This window comes from Pseudochaenichthys georgianus, chromosome 21 (assembly GCF_902827115.2).
Source record: "Pseudochaenichthys georgianus chromosome 21, fPseGeo1.2, whole genome shotgun sequence".
NCBI lineage: Eukaryota > Metazoa > Chordata > Actinopteri > Perciformes > Channichthyidae > Pseudochaenichthys > Pseudochaenichthys georgianus.
Genome location: NC_047523.1, coordinates 35,898,003 through 35,916,313, shown reverse-complemented (window position 1 = coordinate 35,916,313; position 18,311 = coordinate 35,898,003). Strand labels below are relative to the sequence as shown.

General features: G+C 41.8%; 1 protein-coding gene across 1 annotated transcript in view; it reads left to right on the top strand.

Annotated features, from left to right (window-relative positions):
• zmym2 (zinc finger, MYM-type 2) overlaps positions 1-17,754 on the top strand; it is a 46,311-nt gene extending 28,557 nt beyond the window's left edge. The window contains 3 exon segments of the mRNA XM_071207026.1: positions 13,535-14,021; positions 16,930-17,079; positions 17,082-17,754. Of these exon segments, the coding sequence (XP_071063127.1) occupies positions 13,535-14,021; positions 16,930-17,079; positions 17,082-17,149 (705 nt within the window). The 3' untranslated portion in view covers positions 17,150-17,754.
• The last annotated feature ends 557 nt before the right edge of the window (positions 17,755-18,311 follow it).

Sequence of the window (18,311 nt, the reverse complement as noted above, 5' to 3'; positions counted from 1 at the left end):
TTTAATATTACTCGGAATTGCATACTTGTTGTCAGAAATACAAACGCAGTCGACCTTAACGGCTTCCATTTTGTTGTGTTCATCTTAATTCAGAGATCTTTAGAAACCCCAGTTTGAGCAGCAGTCGTCACTGTGCTGTCACTCCCAAAAAACAGACACCTTAACCCACTCTTTCACCCTGCGAGTCACCTCTTGGTCAACATTTAAAGTAAAAAGTCAATTCCTCGGGCATTTTGCGTTCACAAGGCAAAACAAAGCGATTAAAGGTGGGGTAGGTAAGTTTCAGAAACCGGCTCGAGATACACGTTTTGTTATATTCCATGGAATGCTCTTAACATCCCGATAGCAATGAATATCTGAAGTGCTTTGACAAAAAATCCATTCATCTGTAGAAGCCGTAATACTGTAAAAAGTACAACCAATCCGTTTAGCCGGCCCGGCTAAACGGATTGGATGGCCTACCTGCCTGTCAGCCTTCCACCGGGGCACAAACTTACCTCGTGCCCTCATTGGTCATGTGCGCGTTCGTGTGTGTTGGAGGAGGGGCTCTGTAAGGAAGTGGCAGATTTTCTCCGGTTGTGTATTTTCAAATTCTAGCGATCTCGAGCCGGTTTCTCAAACTTACCTACCCCACCTTTAAGTATTAAGATGTTTGTGCATTTTATGGAAAAACATTTTCCCGGAAGTTAATGTGCAGGTTAATACACTGGAGAAAGAGCAAAGTGGTACCAGCTGTTTAATTTGTAGTATTTTTGGGGACGGGGGTTACAAAAAGATGGTACTATATGGTGTAAGAGTATCTGTACCCATATCGGTATAATGTCTCATCTTGCTGAAATGACGCAGCGCATGAGTAAAAGCAGCCTTTCCAAATCCATGTTTCTTGTTCAAAATGACAACAAAAAAACTGTTATCTGCATTTGTTTTTGATCCCTAAAGTTTACATTTTGGTAGTTGATAAAGATTTGCACATTTAGGAAAAGAAAAATTGCTGTTCTACGATGCTGATATTGGTAGTAGTAGTAGTATAGAGAGAGAGAAAGAGAAAGAGAAAGAAAGGGCGTGAGAGAGAGTGTGACGAGAAAAACTCCACGGTCATCCCCAAAGGAAAAAATGTCTTAAAAATAAAGTGGCTCCTCACAGAGAATTAACAAAAACACTTATTCATCTCAAACTCAGATCAGTCTGAAGATAACAAATTAGAACCACATTGGGAGAGAGAGAATAAACAGAGGGGTGTTTTTCTGTGTTCACGCAGTTTGTTCTCACAGACGGGACTCCTGACTGGATGTTGTGTTCAAGGCCCGTCGTTCCCCGTGACTCCTGGGAAACTCTCTCCCCTTACGTTTCATGCCGAGCGAGATTTCTGCGGCTCGTCAGGAGGAAACCATCTCACAGCAACCTGTCTCAATGCTGTCTTAAACAAGAGAAGTGCCTTGTGTATGAATGATTCTTTTGTAAGAACAAGTTGATGTAAATGTTAATTTACCTCAAATGTTTACAAACTGTTACTAAATAAACACATTTTTTGTACCATAGTTGTTGTTCTCGTTTTTATTAAAATGTCCCATCATTATCGATCCTACAGAGAAAGATGCTGAGTTGTAGACTTGACTAAACACTATCTAGTTCTAAGGTTCAATCGGATAAAATTCAAATGGTAATTGTAATTGAGGCCTCAGCTAAAAAAGTACATGCTTGCTTTTTATACTTAAATTACATTTTTTACATTATTGTGTTAGTACTAATTCCCAAGAGGCAAAGATTATAGATGAAACCAATTTACAACTATTAAAAAATATATAAATATTTACTTAAAAAAACAACATTATTGCCTTCAAAATGAAAGTATCTGTTGATAACAATGATAATGAAATAAATCATCTTACATTATAATAAATGCCCTAATAATTTTCAATTGTGTGTGAAGTGAACTAACACTTTCTGAGGACTTTTGAGGTTGTGACTTTACCTGAAACTTTGAGCAAAAGACACCCAACTTTTTTCTCCAACTTGTCTTTGAGGTCTTTTGTCTCGTAACAGAACAGTCAGTTAAAGATGGGCTGTGTGTTTGAACATACGTTTCTCTCAATGCACTGAGTCTTTGAGGCTTCTCGTTCAGATTCGATGGTGAAGTCTCTTCCAGATGTTTCCTCTATCGTCACGATTTCTACTCGCCCTCCAGCTACCAGTTCTCTGAAGGGATAAACACGGTTATTACTCACAGGACAAAACCTTTCGTATAAGAAATAAAAACTAAAAAGGTCACATCCTCAGTCTTCACAGGCAGCTGATATCAGCTGAGCGAAAACCCCCGCCTCAAGATAAAACTATGTACCCACGAGAATATAATAACACTCTATAAGAAAGGGAAAACCTCAAAAAGTATAAAAAGGGCATCTTTAAGAAAATTCATTTCAAAATGGTCTTTTATTTTCCTCCCGTCTGCACTGCAGGTCAGGTCTATATAAATGATGAAGTGATGTTCGGCCCACATTAACATCAGGAGGGTTTCTTTGGCATCACTCTCTCTGTAGACGCCTTGACCTCTGACCCCCACGATGTGAAGCTGAGCCAAAGACACCAGGCCCACTTCAACAACCACATCCAGGAATAATTCAAATGAGACGGACATGTCAGTCTCGCACCTGAGAGTCAAACATCTCTCACAAACTCCCCCTCTAAAGAGCGGAGATAATTAACAACACAGTGTGATACATGAGAGGGGGCGGCGAAATGAACAGCTGCTGGGAAACCTTTTGAACGTTGGGCAAAGCGGGCATCAACGCGGCTACAGATAAAAAAACACACTCGTGTACGTGGAGAGAATAAGTGGACTTACTGAAAGATAAAGTATACTTTAAGGGTTCTTTCGGTCATCATAAACAGATTGTCATATCCACAATAGCTCTAGTTAGTTGTCCCAAGCTCAAACAACAGTGCAACATACAATATGCTTAAGACGCAACAAATAGTACAAGTGAAATGCAGAAATACATAAACTATGTACATTTGCAAAGAATAAGAACTTAATGTAAAGTGAAATACTGTAGAGTGGAAGGAATCAAAGTTTAAAAATACACCTGTTTGCGATATGGGTTTCACCTCAGCCTAATATTAGTTATATTATTTTAATAGCCAGTACTATAAGCAACATTTTGTTACTTGACACTAAGAGTACTCAGATCATGAAGTGGTCTAGCTAGCAGACTGATTGGTGAGCCACAGCTAAACCTGGAGACCCTCATACACCTCAGGCAGTTACAGCAGTTATCCAGCTCTATATGAATGATGACTCCCACCCTCTGCACTCAGAATGTAAGCGTCTTCCTTCAGGAGGTTAGTGTAGAACAAGGCGGTATACAAACAGCTTTTTACCGGCAGCATTCGCACAAAGGATTAACTCGTAGCAGTCTCACACGGATGTTTATTTATTTATCAACTTCCATCGCCCATGTTTGTACTAGTGTTTTTATGTAATGGGGCAGGGTAAATAAAGTACTTTTATTATAGATTTGTCGGTTGTCTGTGTTGTTTGGAGAATGTGTGTCAGGATGGATCCCTTGCCTTTTTATCTGCAAACTAAATCTACCTACGGGCACTGATAAATAACCTGAACCTGAACCTGAGAGTGAAACCTGAAAACATTTAGAAGAAAAAGGCATCTAAGAACGGACTGTTGTTGCGTTGAACATTCCTGTTTCCCATTTTCAACACAAATGGGGCGAAGCCTGCGAGCTAGTTCAGGCAGTCACCTCGAGCACCAAGGAACACATGACGCGTCTCTTACAACCAACCAAACTGTCATCTCTCGCAAATGATGTTAGTTGAATGCAACTGATTATTTACCTGGTGTATTTATGGTCCTCGTCTCCCTTTGTCCCGTGCCAGTTCGTTTCGTTTCTCGTGACAGTCTACCAGCGTATCATGCCAGAAAGAATCCCAAGCAGAGCTTTGAGCCACGTCTTGTCTAAGTATTCATATATTCATGCTCCTACTGTTTTTCCTCATTGAAGTGATTTTGTTTTGATACTGTTTTTCCTCGTTAGGAGTGATTTAGTTTTTGTTTACCACTGTCGTTGAGCTTTGGTTTGAATAAGTCGTGCATTTGAGTTCAAACCCGTTTATTCAGTCGTAACTCAAACACAATCTCCTAAACTTGCTGCTCTATTGAAGCTGCAGATCTGCCTGCCTCGCTAAAGCTGCTGCTCTGTCACATTGCTGATGCGTTCACGTGCTGCCTGCCTGCCCCACCACCACCCCTGCTTCCACCTGTAGGCTCGGGGGATAGTTATCTAATCATCACTCAATGTTCTTTGTAAATCTGTGGAGTGATGAGGCCCGAGCCTAGACGCCAAACTCAAACTATATGCTGCTTCTAATAAACATAGAACACGTGAGTTGTCTGGCTGAACTCAAAAAGTTGCATGTTATTGTCCATTTCTAAATAAAACTATTTAACACAGCTGTAGTAGGGCGTCCCTGCTCACTCTCTTTATAAGCTAAGGGGTAAACATGGGGGACAACACCTCTTGATTGGTTTTTAAACTGAATGTGTTTTAAGTCTTCACTGTGAAAAAAGGGCTGAACGTTAGGATCTGGAATATCTGGCATGCAGTCTGACAGCAGCAGGCGACATGAGTGCTGGCTCTTGGTTGCAGAGTGATGGGAGAAGATAGTGGATCTGCTGGTAGGCTGACGGAGGCCCCCACCCGTCACTCACTCACCAAATGGGGCCAAACAGGCTTTTCAGGGACACTGCAGAACTTCTATGATTCATAACTTCAGAATCTTTTTTAAATAAGCCATTTGAACCTGATGTGGCGAGGTCAGAAAGGTCAAAGGTCACACAGCGGTGCAGACCTACCCCCGATAGTGAACACGGGTCAATACATACGAGTTATTCCGATCCAAATATACTACCAACTACACATTTCTCCGTAGATTTTATAGATTGTTCAAAGCTCAATTTTTTATGTGTGTTGCATTTTTCAGAAGCGCCTGGGATTCAAGATTTCCAAAACTCTTAAGTCTTTGAATCTTGAATCTCATTGAAACATTTAAAAATAAATTGTCTATATAAACCTTTGTGTGAACCCCCATAAACACAATCACAATACTTTATTTATCATGGGGAACATGTGGTTGCTCCCTTTTAGGATTAAATAAGATCAGGGGGGGAAATCCATTAAGGCCCCGTGGACATTACAATGTTTGTTTGTTTTTGGTGATTTGTACCCATGTTATACTTGTGGCCCCTATAAAGCCCCTCTTGGCCCCGTGGTGGAGAACACAGGAAGAGAGTCGTCTCTCGTCTGCAGCCCCGGGCCGACAGCGGGTTATTTTTAGCCCTTAATCACCTCACAAATTCACACTCAGCCCACAGCACAAATACCTCAGGCCCTCCTTATGTATTTCAGGAGTGTGATGAAGCTGTTTCTGAAGCCGGGCTCATGGAAAGAAGTCGGTTTGTTTCACAGAAACCTTTCTGGTTTGGTAGCCGACTGTCAAAACCTCTGAAGGCATTCTTTACAGTTTAGATCAGCGGGCCAAAATAAAAAAAATGGGTACTAGTCGAGGGCCGGACTGGTTCAATGTTTATTGCAAAACTTATTGAAATGAACTTATTGCACATATTAAACCTGGAACTAACAAAGCTTAAATTATTGCCTATAAAAACAACATTAAACATTAAATAATCAGTTGCATTCATTCCTTATGGCTCTATCTGCAGAGTCATTCCTTATGGCTCTATCGGCAGAGTCATTCCTTATGGCTCTATCGGCAGCTTTTCCGGAGTACATTTTTCCACAGGCCAACAACAGCTTCAACAAAACAATTTCCCTCAAAGAGAAAACCAAACATGCCCTGTTGTCTCAAGAGAGAAAGTGCAGAAGGAAACATCCATTAAACTCAGGTTGCTGCTCTGAGATGCTAGTTCAGACACTTGGCGTCTCATCTCGGGTGCAAGGTCATCAATGTTTGGGGTCAGGCTCTGAGCTGAGGAGACCCTCAGGATTGAGGGAGGGTGTGCGTGCAATATACCGGCGGGACAGATCTAATAGTAATTAGAAATTATCCTGCGGGCCGAAATTAGATCCACCATGGGCCTGATTTGGCCCCCGGGCCTCGAGTTTGACACATGTGGTTTAGATCATGCAACCTCAAAGTTATTTACCAAAATGCATTTAAAAAGTCTGAAATTTCAATAAGACTTTGAATGCATTTTTTAAATCATCCCTAAGAAAAGGTGATTTACTGTAAAAAAAGAAAATAGGATACAAATAACTTAAATTTACATTTTCAGGGAGTGCTTACTTTTTTTTTAAACACTTTTATGAATTGTATGTATTTATTTAACTGTTATGTATTTTTTATATTATTTCCCCCTCATTTTGATCTTGACATATGCCGGTCTTCACACAGCTAGAAGTTTATTTTCCAGGATCATTACATCCCATACTTACACAACAAGTCGTACAAACTTAAAATGACCAGTCAATAATACCTCCTTTAAAGAAGAAGAATACGCTGCAAATAGTTTGCTCACAATAATAATGAAAGAATAAATCATAAAGCGTTGCCACAGCCACGCTCTCAGCACCATTACACTGTCATATGTATAGAAGTAATAACAGAGGTGATGCAGGACTCAACAGGCGCTTGTTACGAACCGTTATATAATTCATAATAATAAATAACGTTTAATCATTTTAAAGAAACAATGTTCAGTTCACAAACTGGTCAGTAAGAGAATAAAGACCATCAGAAATCTCAGCCGCGAATCAAAAAAATAATTTAATTGTTATGAAATAACTTTTACCGGCACTGTTACCTTTATTCTAGTATTTTAAAAGTCTATTCACGTAGCTATATGTTGACATTATGTCATGATGATTTTAATGTTTTTATTAAGCACTTTAAAATGAAATGTGCTCTATGAATAAATTGCCACCATACATTTGTTAAAGGTACATTTAAATACGGTATGTAAACTGTCATTATTTATTTTTTACTTATTTAATTACCTATTTTGAGGAGGGGAAATTGTTGTTTGGAATGTTGTATTAAAAAATAAGCAAAAAAATGTAGTGTCACGGGACAAGAAAACCCATCTTTTGTTTGACTGACTTCACAAAAGAAACTAACAAATTCTTAATAAGTAAAATAAAATGTCCTCTAGTCGATACATTAATTCATCTGTTGGATTTAAAGCGGGCCTCCTCCCACATGATGTAATGTTGCAGCATTAGTACAGTGGGGGGGGGGGGGGGGCTTGTTTTGATTGTCCATAGATACAGGAGGGGGCAGCTCTGCAGGGACACCTGCAGGTGTGGTGAGGGAAAGGACCCAGTGCCCACAATGCACCTGGCTGACACCTGCATGGACAGTCATCATGACTCTAAAAATGCTTCAAATGTGTTCACCTGTCACTTTGGGGGTTAACGATAGGACACACATTGACACGAACGTGAAAAGTGACAGCCTCTCCTCACTCGGCTCTAAACCTCAGTGACCTTACGTGATCCGAGCTCACTCGTCACCACAGAGCTGCAGACACTTTAAAACCTCTTTCAGTTATCATACTTCTCATGTTTCCCATTCCTCTCATGTGAACAGGTGATTAGGTCAGAACAACTACATGTTGGCAGCTGAGGTGTTTTTATGTATTGCTGTGGTAATAGATTGAATGGCTCAGGGAAACCCCAAAGCTTTTTACTGTAATGCTCGCAGACTTCTTAAGGAGTACAGCCGAAGATGCAGTGAAGGGGAAAGGGGGCATGGCAGTTTTAAAGGCCACAGCTACTGTTTATATCACCAAATAAACCTGCAGCGCATTTAAGACATTTTAATTGCTCGGGCCAGTGTGTGTGTGTGTGTGTGTGTGTGTGTGTGTGTGTGTGTGTGTGTGTGTGTGTGTGTGTGTGTGTGTGTGTGTGTGTGTGTGTGTGTGTGTGTGTGTGTGTGAGAGATATCTCAACCTGGCTTTTTTGAAAAAGTGTAGATGGTGACTCTGCGCTGAAGGGATTGTTGTACACACGGCTTCTCTCTGGCCAGCCTATCCTAAATTTAACTTAATCCAAGCCCCCCCACTCTGCCTCCCCACCAGTCAGAGTCAAGGTTACACTGTTGTTTGTGTGTATGTGTGTCTTATGTGTCTAGGGTTAGACAGTTGTTGTCCATGAAATTAAATCCAGATATCGTCATCCTCAGTTTGAAGGAAGCCATGACGTATGCTGCATCCAAGACATAAGTGGACATATTTGGAGCTTTATTAAAAAACAAAATCCTCCAGGAAGTAGAGGAGAGAACATGTGTGTTGCACTTTAACCCAGATCCCAGATAAACCTTTTCCCGGCCTCCAGCTGGTCCTGTGCCGCATGTTGAGGCACACAACCTGAGAAATGCAGTTGTCATCCATTCCTGCCCTCTTTGCAGCTGTACACTGCATCCACACACACTTACACACACACACTCCCACACACAGGCCCGTCCCTCCCACCAGAGGCTGTTGTTTTATCATTAAATGGCGACATTAGTTCATATCATGTGATTCGTAGAGGATTCGTTGCACATTAGAGGCCCTAATCGCCGCCTATAGTCTCCCCCCCGGGCCTCGCCCACATGACCCTGCTGACCACAGCGCTTTCTTTATGCCCCCTGAAAGAGCTGGGGATTGAGCCCAAACAAAAAAAAAACCCACGAGGGTGAAAAAATGTTTGTACACCCGCTCCCTGGCGGGCCGTGGAGCTCAGCGCCGTTTCAGCTTTAGATCAATGGGACAAATTACTGGAGTCTGGCCAACTCTGACAGATAGCAGAAAGGAAAGAGCTTGCCTCTTCAAAAATGTGGGTTTTGTCACCGTGTTTTGTACCTCCAGCCACAGCAGAACAAGTATGATGAAATATAAGAGACAGTTTACAGTTTCACCCTTAAAGCCTCCAAAATATTAGATGTTCATGCAATGCTTCTTCTGTGTGGAGGGCGAGGCTGGGGAGGAAGGGGAGTAAAGGGGGATGGGGTGGTGTGCAGAGGCTCATGGGGGGGGGGGGGGGGGGGGGGGGTGCAGAGGAACCTCTTGTCAGATGAGGCTCCTGATAGTGAAGCTCAACAAAGCAGCGGCTCGGTCCTCAGCTAATGATGGAGGTTACAGTTTAACAAAACGTCTGCTGGTGCTGACGGCCGATCAACCAGCAGCTCAGAAACACTCTGCCGGACCTCAGGGGAGGGGGTCACTGCGAGGGCAGAGCGCCCCCCGCTGGGAGGGACAGGACACTGCTCTATTACCAGTTACTGGTCTTTAATATATTTAACCAATACGGCACCACTGGACTCCAGATCTGAGGGAGAGTCACTCCAGTAGGATTTGGAGTGCCATAAATAACAATAATTTAGGGAAAATAATCATAAATGAAATAATAGGTATATAAAACACATGGAAATGTAAAGAGATCTACATAAAATAAGTAAAAAGAAGTAAAGAAAATAATAAATACAAAACAAAATATATATTTTTTTGTTTTTTTATTGTATTTAATAATAAAATAAAAGTGTCACCATTAAAATAATGTATGGCCATGTTGATTTTCACACATTTATTCTCCTCTCATCCAAACCTGTATGTATTATTAAAGTATTTGTTCTACTCTAAAGTATTTAAATTGCATTGTTTTATCTTTTTTTATTCCTTGTGCGTACATTGTTCTTATTCCTGCGACATACTTGAACCATTTTGTGTATTGCACTATTTTCATTGTACTTTTATGGGAAGTATATATTTTATGTTGCATTATAGCAGTGATTGAAGTCATTCTTAACAAGTACAGGGGAGCAGTGTGGGGTCCACTCTACAATGTCCTTAAATAGTGTAAAAGTACATCGCTATTTCTTAAACAATGTCATGTTGTTTGTGAGTCCATAACTCAAAGATATTCCCTGTATTTGGATATAAAGTTGAGAAAAGCAGGATCTTACTTCGACAACCACTCTGCGTCGCTGCCTGGTGAAACAACATCCCGCCTTTTTTACCTTTACAACACGACTTCCTGTCTGTCTCTTGACTCTGACCCCTGGGCGTCGACAGGCCTCCTCCTCCTCTGCTGTCTGTCGTCTCTTAGATAACTCTTCCTGCCTACCTCTCATATCAGCCTGGCACCTTGTAAAAAAGAAAAAGTGGACATGATAGTGAGGAAGGTCAGAACACAAAGAGGCCTCCATGTTGTGTCAATGAAAACACTCCAGTAACTTTAATCAGGTGGAACATTCTTGCCTAATGTCATCCACCCTTCACCTTGTCATAAAGTTTGACATTTGGAAGAAATGTGTTGATTTATTTGAGTGTCTTTTCTGTGAATAGTTATAGTTATAGTTGAGCTAGAACTTGAACCAGAGGTGTGAAATGTTTAAGACATTAAGCATTATATTCTGCTGACCTTCTGATGCCAATTTTCGCCCAAAAAGGTGAGGACGAACTGAAAAAAAGTATTTAAATGTTATTACATCTGACATTGCACAGTTGGACTATATAACATATAATATTCTGATTGCAGGACAATATGTAGGATGCTGGGTAACGAAAATGTTCCTAGTTACTCTGGATAATTTACAGACCCTTTGTGTTTACTTCTGGAAGATAGTTACATCACAATGTAACACTTGTGCTTCTATTGGGCTCTGGTTTCAGACAGAGGGTGAAAAGAGGTGCTGCAGCACAGGCAGTATGAGCAAAAGAGCTTTTTGAACATTAAAGCATGGAGACATGTCACAGTAGAGACACTAAATACTAACATGAACCTGAAAATGTGCAAATAGGGCCCCTTCGAGATCAAGTAGCAATGTTGTACTGCTTTGAATGGATATTCAATTTACCTCCATGATGTTAGGAGCATGTTTACGATCTAAAATCCAAACACATGAAAGAAATCTCCGAACATTTGTGATATTGGGCTATATAAATAAACATTGATTGATTGATGATTGAACTGAACACTAATGTAGTTAGCTGACTTTGTTTTTACTACAGGCAAATTAAAACATCACCATAGGTTAGGGTTACCACATACAAAGCATCAGACTCAAGTCACAGTCACTCACTTCCACTATTTACAGATAGGCACATTCGGCATTAGAGCCACAGCGTCTGCAGCAGGTCTGACCTGGGGCCTCTGATCCGGGGTCAGTTCAGTTAGCTTCCAACATCTAAAAGGTTTTAGGGACTCTGGTCTGGTGTCAGCAATAGCCCAATGTTTACCCTCCATGTCCCCCAAAACACTGTTCCTCAAATGCGATTCTAGAGTGTTAGATGCACTGACAAGTGTACAAAATAGCGAAGAGGAACACCCGCGCTTTACAAAAACTAAAACTCTGGAAGTGTTTTCTGGTATTCTGTTTAATCCACTTCAGTCAGTTTTTCCCCCGATTTAGTAATAATGGTGGTTGTTACAAATGATGTGGGGTGTTAGTTATTTTTGAGCACTTGTGTATATTTCATTCATCTTCACATCTCAGTGTTCTCCCTTTAAAAGGAAAAGTTATGTGAACAAGAAAGTAGGAAAAACTAATCCCAAATAATAGTCACTTCGATTTTAAACTTGATGACACTTTCTCCAATTTATTGAAACAATCAGAAAGCAAATTAAACTCCAAAAATGAAAAGTAAAAGAATGGGGACATTACGGACATGAATAAAAAAAAATACCAAAGAAACAATTGTAAAACAATGAAGAAAAATAACAAAATGTCCGACCAGTTTGTATAGGCGTCATTTTAGCAGTGCTATCACTCTAAACAGCTTGGAGAACAGGGCACTTATTCAAAAGTGCTCAGTTTTAACTAAACCAATACTTAGTCTTAAAGGGAGACTCGGAATAGCAGAGACAAGCCAGGGAAGTACAAACACGGGATCTAAAGCAGAAAGATAATTCTCTAAAATAGTCTCTGAATAATCTTCATGTTCAGGAGAGGCGAGGGGGTGCAGCAGGTTGTTAATGAACGAGGGCTGAAGAGGAAATGGCACCCGTAGAAATAACCAATCCCGACGTAAAGAGGATAAACTAATGAAAGGATAAATAAATAGTCTTTTTAAAAAAGGGGGTTTGGTCAAGCTGAAGATCTCACTGGGTGTTTTTCTTTCCCCTCTGTGGTGACTCCATCTTGTTTCAGAGATATTTACACTTTGAAAGCAACTCAATCTGGGTTTAGCACGCCCATAATGCTACATCGCATCACTGAAGGTTCCCCTGAAGTCCATGAAGAAACGCAGGATGTCTGTAGGTTGTCTTTGACCCGCACCACAGAGAGCATGAGGGTTACATTAAGTCCTCTTTTTACTGTCCTGGGATCAGACTCCTCAAAGTCCTCTGGTGAACACGGGTTCTCCTGAGAGCAGAACTGACGGGAAGAGAGAGGGATGATGGGAAGAAACTAACGCAGCTCAGTTATGATGTGAGAGCAGCAAGTCACCCTGACTGAGAGGAAGTGGTCTTTTTGTGGTCAGAAGAAAACATGAAACATAAAGACATTTGGACCAGGTGTCCTAAACCTGGAAGTGTAGCAAGACAAATCCCAGGTGCAAATCATGTTAATTGATTTAATATCGAGTTGGGTGACAATTTGATCTGCTTAAAAACATGTGGCCACAAAAGATGCCCTTCTAACAGCAATGGAAAAGGGTGCGGTGACTTTTCTGATCCAGGTACTAAGTAAAACAGCAACCAAATAGAGCATTGCTGCAAGTTGTCTTCCGATTGGATGGTGATATACTAGTTTGGAATAAAATATAGTATAATGTTTCTCTTGGCTAACATCTGCCCAGCCAAAAGGTCTGATGGAGATCACGCAGAAACAGGAAACTCCAACAGTTCATGTTAAAAACCGCAAGACTAACTTTACCTGAGCAGAAGTCCAGTAGACTAACAGTAGGTGTGCAAGAATTTTAAATTTTCAACCCAATATTAGTGTTGCTTTCTTTTAACAGTAGGTACTTTACAAACCAGCAAGTGAAGTGGATAGAATGACAGTTACATCACTGACTGGTCATTGCAAAAATATTTTCCCGCAATAGTACATTTGGTGTTTTATCATCCTTTATAAAATAGAAATTGGAAATATAGAGCATCAGTTAATGTGGCGTGGCGAGCTGCGTTAATATCGGCACAGACGATCCTTCCTGTATTTCGGTTTCTGTACAGTTCATACAACCAAAGATGGAATTTCAACCTGCTCGCTTTTGTAGAACTCTCCAGTCTTGCACTCCCCTCTTCCATCTGCTCATATGGGGCACTAGACCCTTCCTCTGCCTATTAAATCTTTGTAAAAATAACTCTTGAACTGTTCTTCTGCTCCGTCTTCCATCCACGGAGCGATGGTGAGGACACAAAGCTTCATGACTTGCTGTCCTTTGGCCTGCTGCTGATAAGGTAAAAATATGATAACCGTTGATACACTGAGAACAGATTAAAGCTCCTCCCATAACCCCAGTTAGGCCACACGTCAGGACTCGTTTCTCTTCATCACCCCTTTCATCCTCCTCCAGTACTTGGTTGTGGACGCCCCTCCCCAGGAGGAAACAGCAAGTGAGGAAGAGGGTGAGACGCAGGAAAAGCACACGCACTTCTATCTTCCTCCTGCTTCCTCCTCCACTGAGTGTTCTGCAAACAAAAGTCAAAAGGTGCTACTCTCTCTCTGCCACAGCTGCTGCTTCACCTCCACCCTCCTCCTCCTCCAGGTGGGGTGTGTCTGTGTAAACGTCTCTGACCAGGAGCACTCTGGTGAGCAGACTCTCCAGGATCTGTCTCTCCAGCGGCGTGGAGCTGAACCGCAGCGGGTCGTCGGGACCGCACGAGGGGTCCGGCTGAACGTAGAAGACGTCGAGGCGCTCGCGCAACAACGACGGGCTGCAGGGGGAAATAAGGGGGAGGGGAAGAAAGCAGATGAGGATGAGAAGGAGGTGACAATACAAGGAAAGAGATGTCTTCAAATTAAGGATAGGAAGGCTGTAGAAAAGGGGAAATATGTAGGAGGTGGGGGTCAAGAATTTATGTTTCTGAATATCTTAAATAATTGAGAAAGAAGTGACAACTGAGACGAGTCCTCATATTTAAATAAGTCAACATTGTAGTTCTGGATGTGAACAGCAATGAGTTATAATCACAGGACTGAGGGACGCACAATGGAGCAACTCCCACTAACTAGCTGTGCAGTAAAAGAACCATTAGCTGCTGCAGCCAGACTAACAATTAATACTCCCGGAAAGATCTCGAACATGAGATTTATTTGTGTCATTGTTTTTATTTCCCTCATCTGTTCCTCTGGATAAGATACTCAGCAAAGATATTGAACGTACCACTTGGATCTGTAGAGGTCGTACAGGCGAGTCTCGCTCTTCTTCACCGGGCAGCGAGCAGACGAGTCTCCCGAGTCCTCGTCTGCTTCAAAGTCCTGATCGCCGTCCTCTGAACTCCGCTTCCTCTTCCCTGTTTGCACTGAAGGAAGAAGATACAACATTAGGATTTCTCCACTGAAGATATGAACCTCCAACATAAACTAGAAAAAAACCTCAACTTTTTCATTAATGGCTGCCGTTTAAGAGATAATGCCAATTGCAAAAAATGTCTGTCTCATTATGTACAATGTTTACGCTGCTACAATCTTGCACTAATGTACATTCCCAAAGATATTGAAATGACTGTTAGTTTGTATCAGGGTTTCCGCTAGGATTTTTTCTCGCCGGTCAAATGTCCGGGCAGAATTTATTTTACCGGACTAATTTGAAACTTACCGGTCATATTTCAATAATAATAATAATAGTTGTGTAGCAGAGTTTCCGTTAGCAGGTAATTACCGGACTATGAGCAGATATGCTTCAGTTTAAAACTCAGTTCACGGGGCTCATTTTTATATTGCTTCAGTTTATAATCGTAACAGATCGAAAAATTCAGATCCATTTTTCAATAAATGATTCCACAAACAACATAATTATTACATTCAAACAAACTACTTGTAGTAGATAAAGTACATTATTCAGAAGTTTACATTACATTTGAATAATAACACGGGAGAAACGGATCCTCTCTTTTCCCCTCTCTCTCTCTCCCTCCCCCTCCCTCTCTCTCCTGATAGCCCGTCAGTTTCTCAAGCAGCTCGCTAAACAGAGGGCGGGGCTTCAGGTGATTCTGCAGAGCTGCGTGTCTCCGTCAGACTCAGCAGCCGATCTGATCTCTCGCGTCCGGTTACACTTCACTCGCGTTTATGTCCATATCGATCAGATCCAGCTCTCCTGATCGGCCTTTATAGAGAGCACCGATCAAACTATTAAGAGTGAATATCGGCCGATAATGACCGGCGGCCGATCGATCGGAGCCTCCCTAATTATTACCAGACATTTTGACCGTCAGGTTTTGAATTTACCGGTTTTTTATAAATTTTACCAGCTAAAAACCGGTAAATTCAAAACCTGACGGTCAAAATGTCTGGTAATAATTAGGGAGGCTCCGATCGATCGGCCGCCGGTCATTATCGGCCGATATTCACTCTTAATAGTTTGATCGGTGCTCTCTATAAAGGCCGATCAGGAGAGCTGGATCTGATCGATATGGACATAAACGCGAGTGAAGTGTAACCGGACGCGAGAGATCAGATCAGCTGCTGAGTCTGACCGAGACACGCAGCTCTGCATGATCACCTGAAGCCCCTCCCTCTGTTTAGCGAGCTGCATGAGAAACTGACGGCTATCAGGAGAGAGAGGGAGGGGGAGAGAGAGAGAGAAAAAGAGAGGATCCGTTTCTCCCGTGTTATTATTCAAATGTAATGTAAACTTCTGAATAATGTACTTATCTACTACAAGTAGTTTGTTTGAATGTAATAATTATTTTTGTTTTGGAATCATTTATTGAAAAATGATCTGAATTTTTCGATCTGTTACGATTATAAACTGAAGCAATATAAAATGAGCCCCGTGAACTGAGTTTTAAACTGAAGCATATCTGCTCATAGTCCGGTAATTACCTGCTAACGGAAACTCTGCTACACAACTATTATTATTATTGAAATATGACCGGTAAGTTTCAAATTAGTCCGGTAAAATAAATTCTGCCCGGACATTTGACCGGCGAGAAAAAATCCTAGCGGAAACCCTGATACAAACTAACAGTCATTTCAATACTTTGGGAATGTACATTAGTGCAAGATTGTAGCAGCGTAACATTGTACATAATGAGACAGACATTTTTTGCAATTGGCATTATCTCTTAAACGGCAGCCATTAATGAAAAAGTTGAGGTTTTTTTCTAGTTTATGTTGGAGGTTCATATCTTCAGTGGAGAAATCCTAAATGTTGTATCTTCTTCCTTCAGTGCAAAAGGGAAGAGGAAGCGGAGTTCAGAGACGGCGATCAGGACTTTGAAGCAGACGAGGACTCGGGAGACTCGTCTGCTCGCGCCCGGTGAAGAAGAGCGAGACTCGCCTGTACGACCTCTACAGATCCAAGTGGTACGTTCAATATCTTTGCTGAGTATCTATCCAGAGGAACAGATGAGGGAAATAAAAACAATGACACAATAAATCTCATGTTCGAGATCTTTCCGGGAGTATTAATTGTTAGTCTGGCTGCAGCAGCTAATGGTTCTTTTACTGCACAGCTAGTTAGTGGGAGTTGCTCCATTGTGCGTCCCTCAGTCCTGTGATTATAACTCATTGCTGTTCACATCCAGAACACAATGTTGACTTATTTAAATATGAGGACTCGTCTCAGTTGTCACTTCTTTCTCAATTATTTAAGATATTCAGAAACATAAATTCTTGACCCCCCCTCCTACATATTTCCCCTTTTCTACAGCCTTCCTATCCTTAATTGAAGACATCTCTTTCTTGTATTGTCACCTCCTTCTCATCCTCATCTGCTTTCTCCCCTCCCCTTATTTCCCCCTGCAGCCGTCGTTGTTGCGCAGCGCCTCGACGTCTTCTACGTTCAGCCGGACCCCTCGTGCGGTCCCGACGACCCGCTGCGGTTCAGCTCCACGCCGCTGGAGAGACAGATCCTGGAGAGTCTGCTCACCAGAGTGCTCCTGGTCAGAGACGTTTACCAGACACCCCCCACCTGGAGGAGGAGGAGGGTGGAGGTGAAGCAGCAGCTGTGGCAGAGAGAGAGTAGCACCTTTTGACTTTTTTTGCAGAACACTCAGTGGAGGAGGAAGCAGGAGGAAGATAGAAGTGCGTGTGCTTTTCCTGCGTCTCACCCTCTTCCCTCACTTGCTGTTTCCTCCTGGGGAGGGGCGTCCACAACCAAGTACTGGAGGAGGATGAAAGGGGTGATGAAGAGAAACGAGTCCTGACGTGTGGCCTAACTGGGGTTATGGGAGGAGCTTTAATCTGTTCTCAGTGTATCAACGGTTATCATATTTTTACCTTATCAGCAGCAGGCCAAAGGACAGCAAGTCATGAAGCTTTGTGTCCTCACCATCGCTCCGTGGATGGAAGACGGAGCAGAAGAACAGTTCAAGAGTTATTTTACAAAGATTTAATAGGCAGAGGAAGGGTCTAGTGCCCCATATGAGCAGATGGAAGAGGGGAGTGCAAGACTGGAGAGTTCTACAAAAGCGAGCAGGTTGAAATTCCATCTTTGGTTGTATGAACTGTACAGAAACCGAAATACAGGAAGGATCGTCTGTGCCGATATTAACGCAGCTCGCCACGCCACATTAACTGATGCTCTATATTTCCAATTTCTATTTTAATAAAGGATGATAAAACACCAAATGTACTATTGCGGGAAAATATTTTTGCAATGACCAGTCAGTGATGTAACTGTCATTCTATCCACTTCACTTGCTGGTTTGTAAAGTACCTACTGTTAAAAGAAAGCAACACTAATATTGGGTTGAAAATTTAAAATTCTTGCACACCTACTGTTAGTCTACTGGACTTCTGCTCTCAGGTAAAGTTAGTCTTGCGGTTTTTAACATGAACTGTTGGAGTTTCCTGTTTCTGCGTGATCTCCATCAGACCTTTTGGCGGGCAGATGTTAGCCAAGAGAAACATTATACTATTTTATTCCAAACTAGTATATCACCATCCAATCGGAAGACAACTTGCAGCAATGCTCTATTTGGTTGCTGTTTTACTTAGTACCTGGATCAGAAAAGTCACCGCACCCTTTTCCATTGCTGTTAGAAGGGCATCTTTTTGGCCACATGTTTTTAAGCAGATCAAATTGTCACCAACTCGATATTAAATCAATTAACATGATTTGCACCTGGGATTTGTCTTGCTACACTTCCAGGTTTAGGACACCTGGTCCAAATGTCTTTATGTTT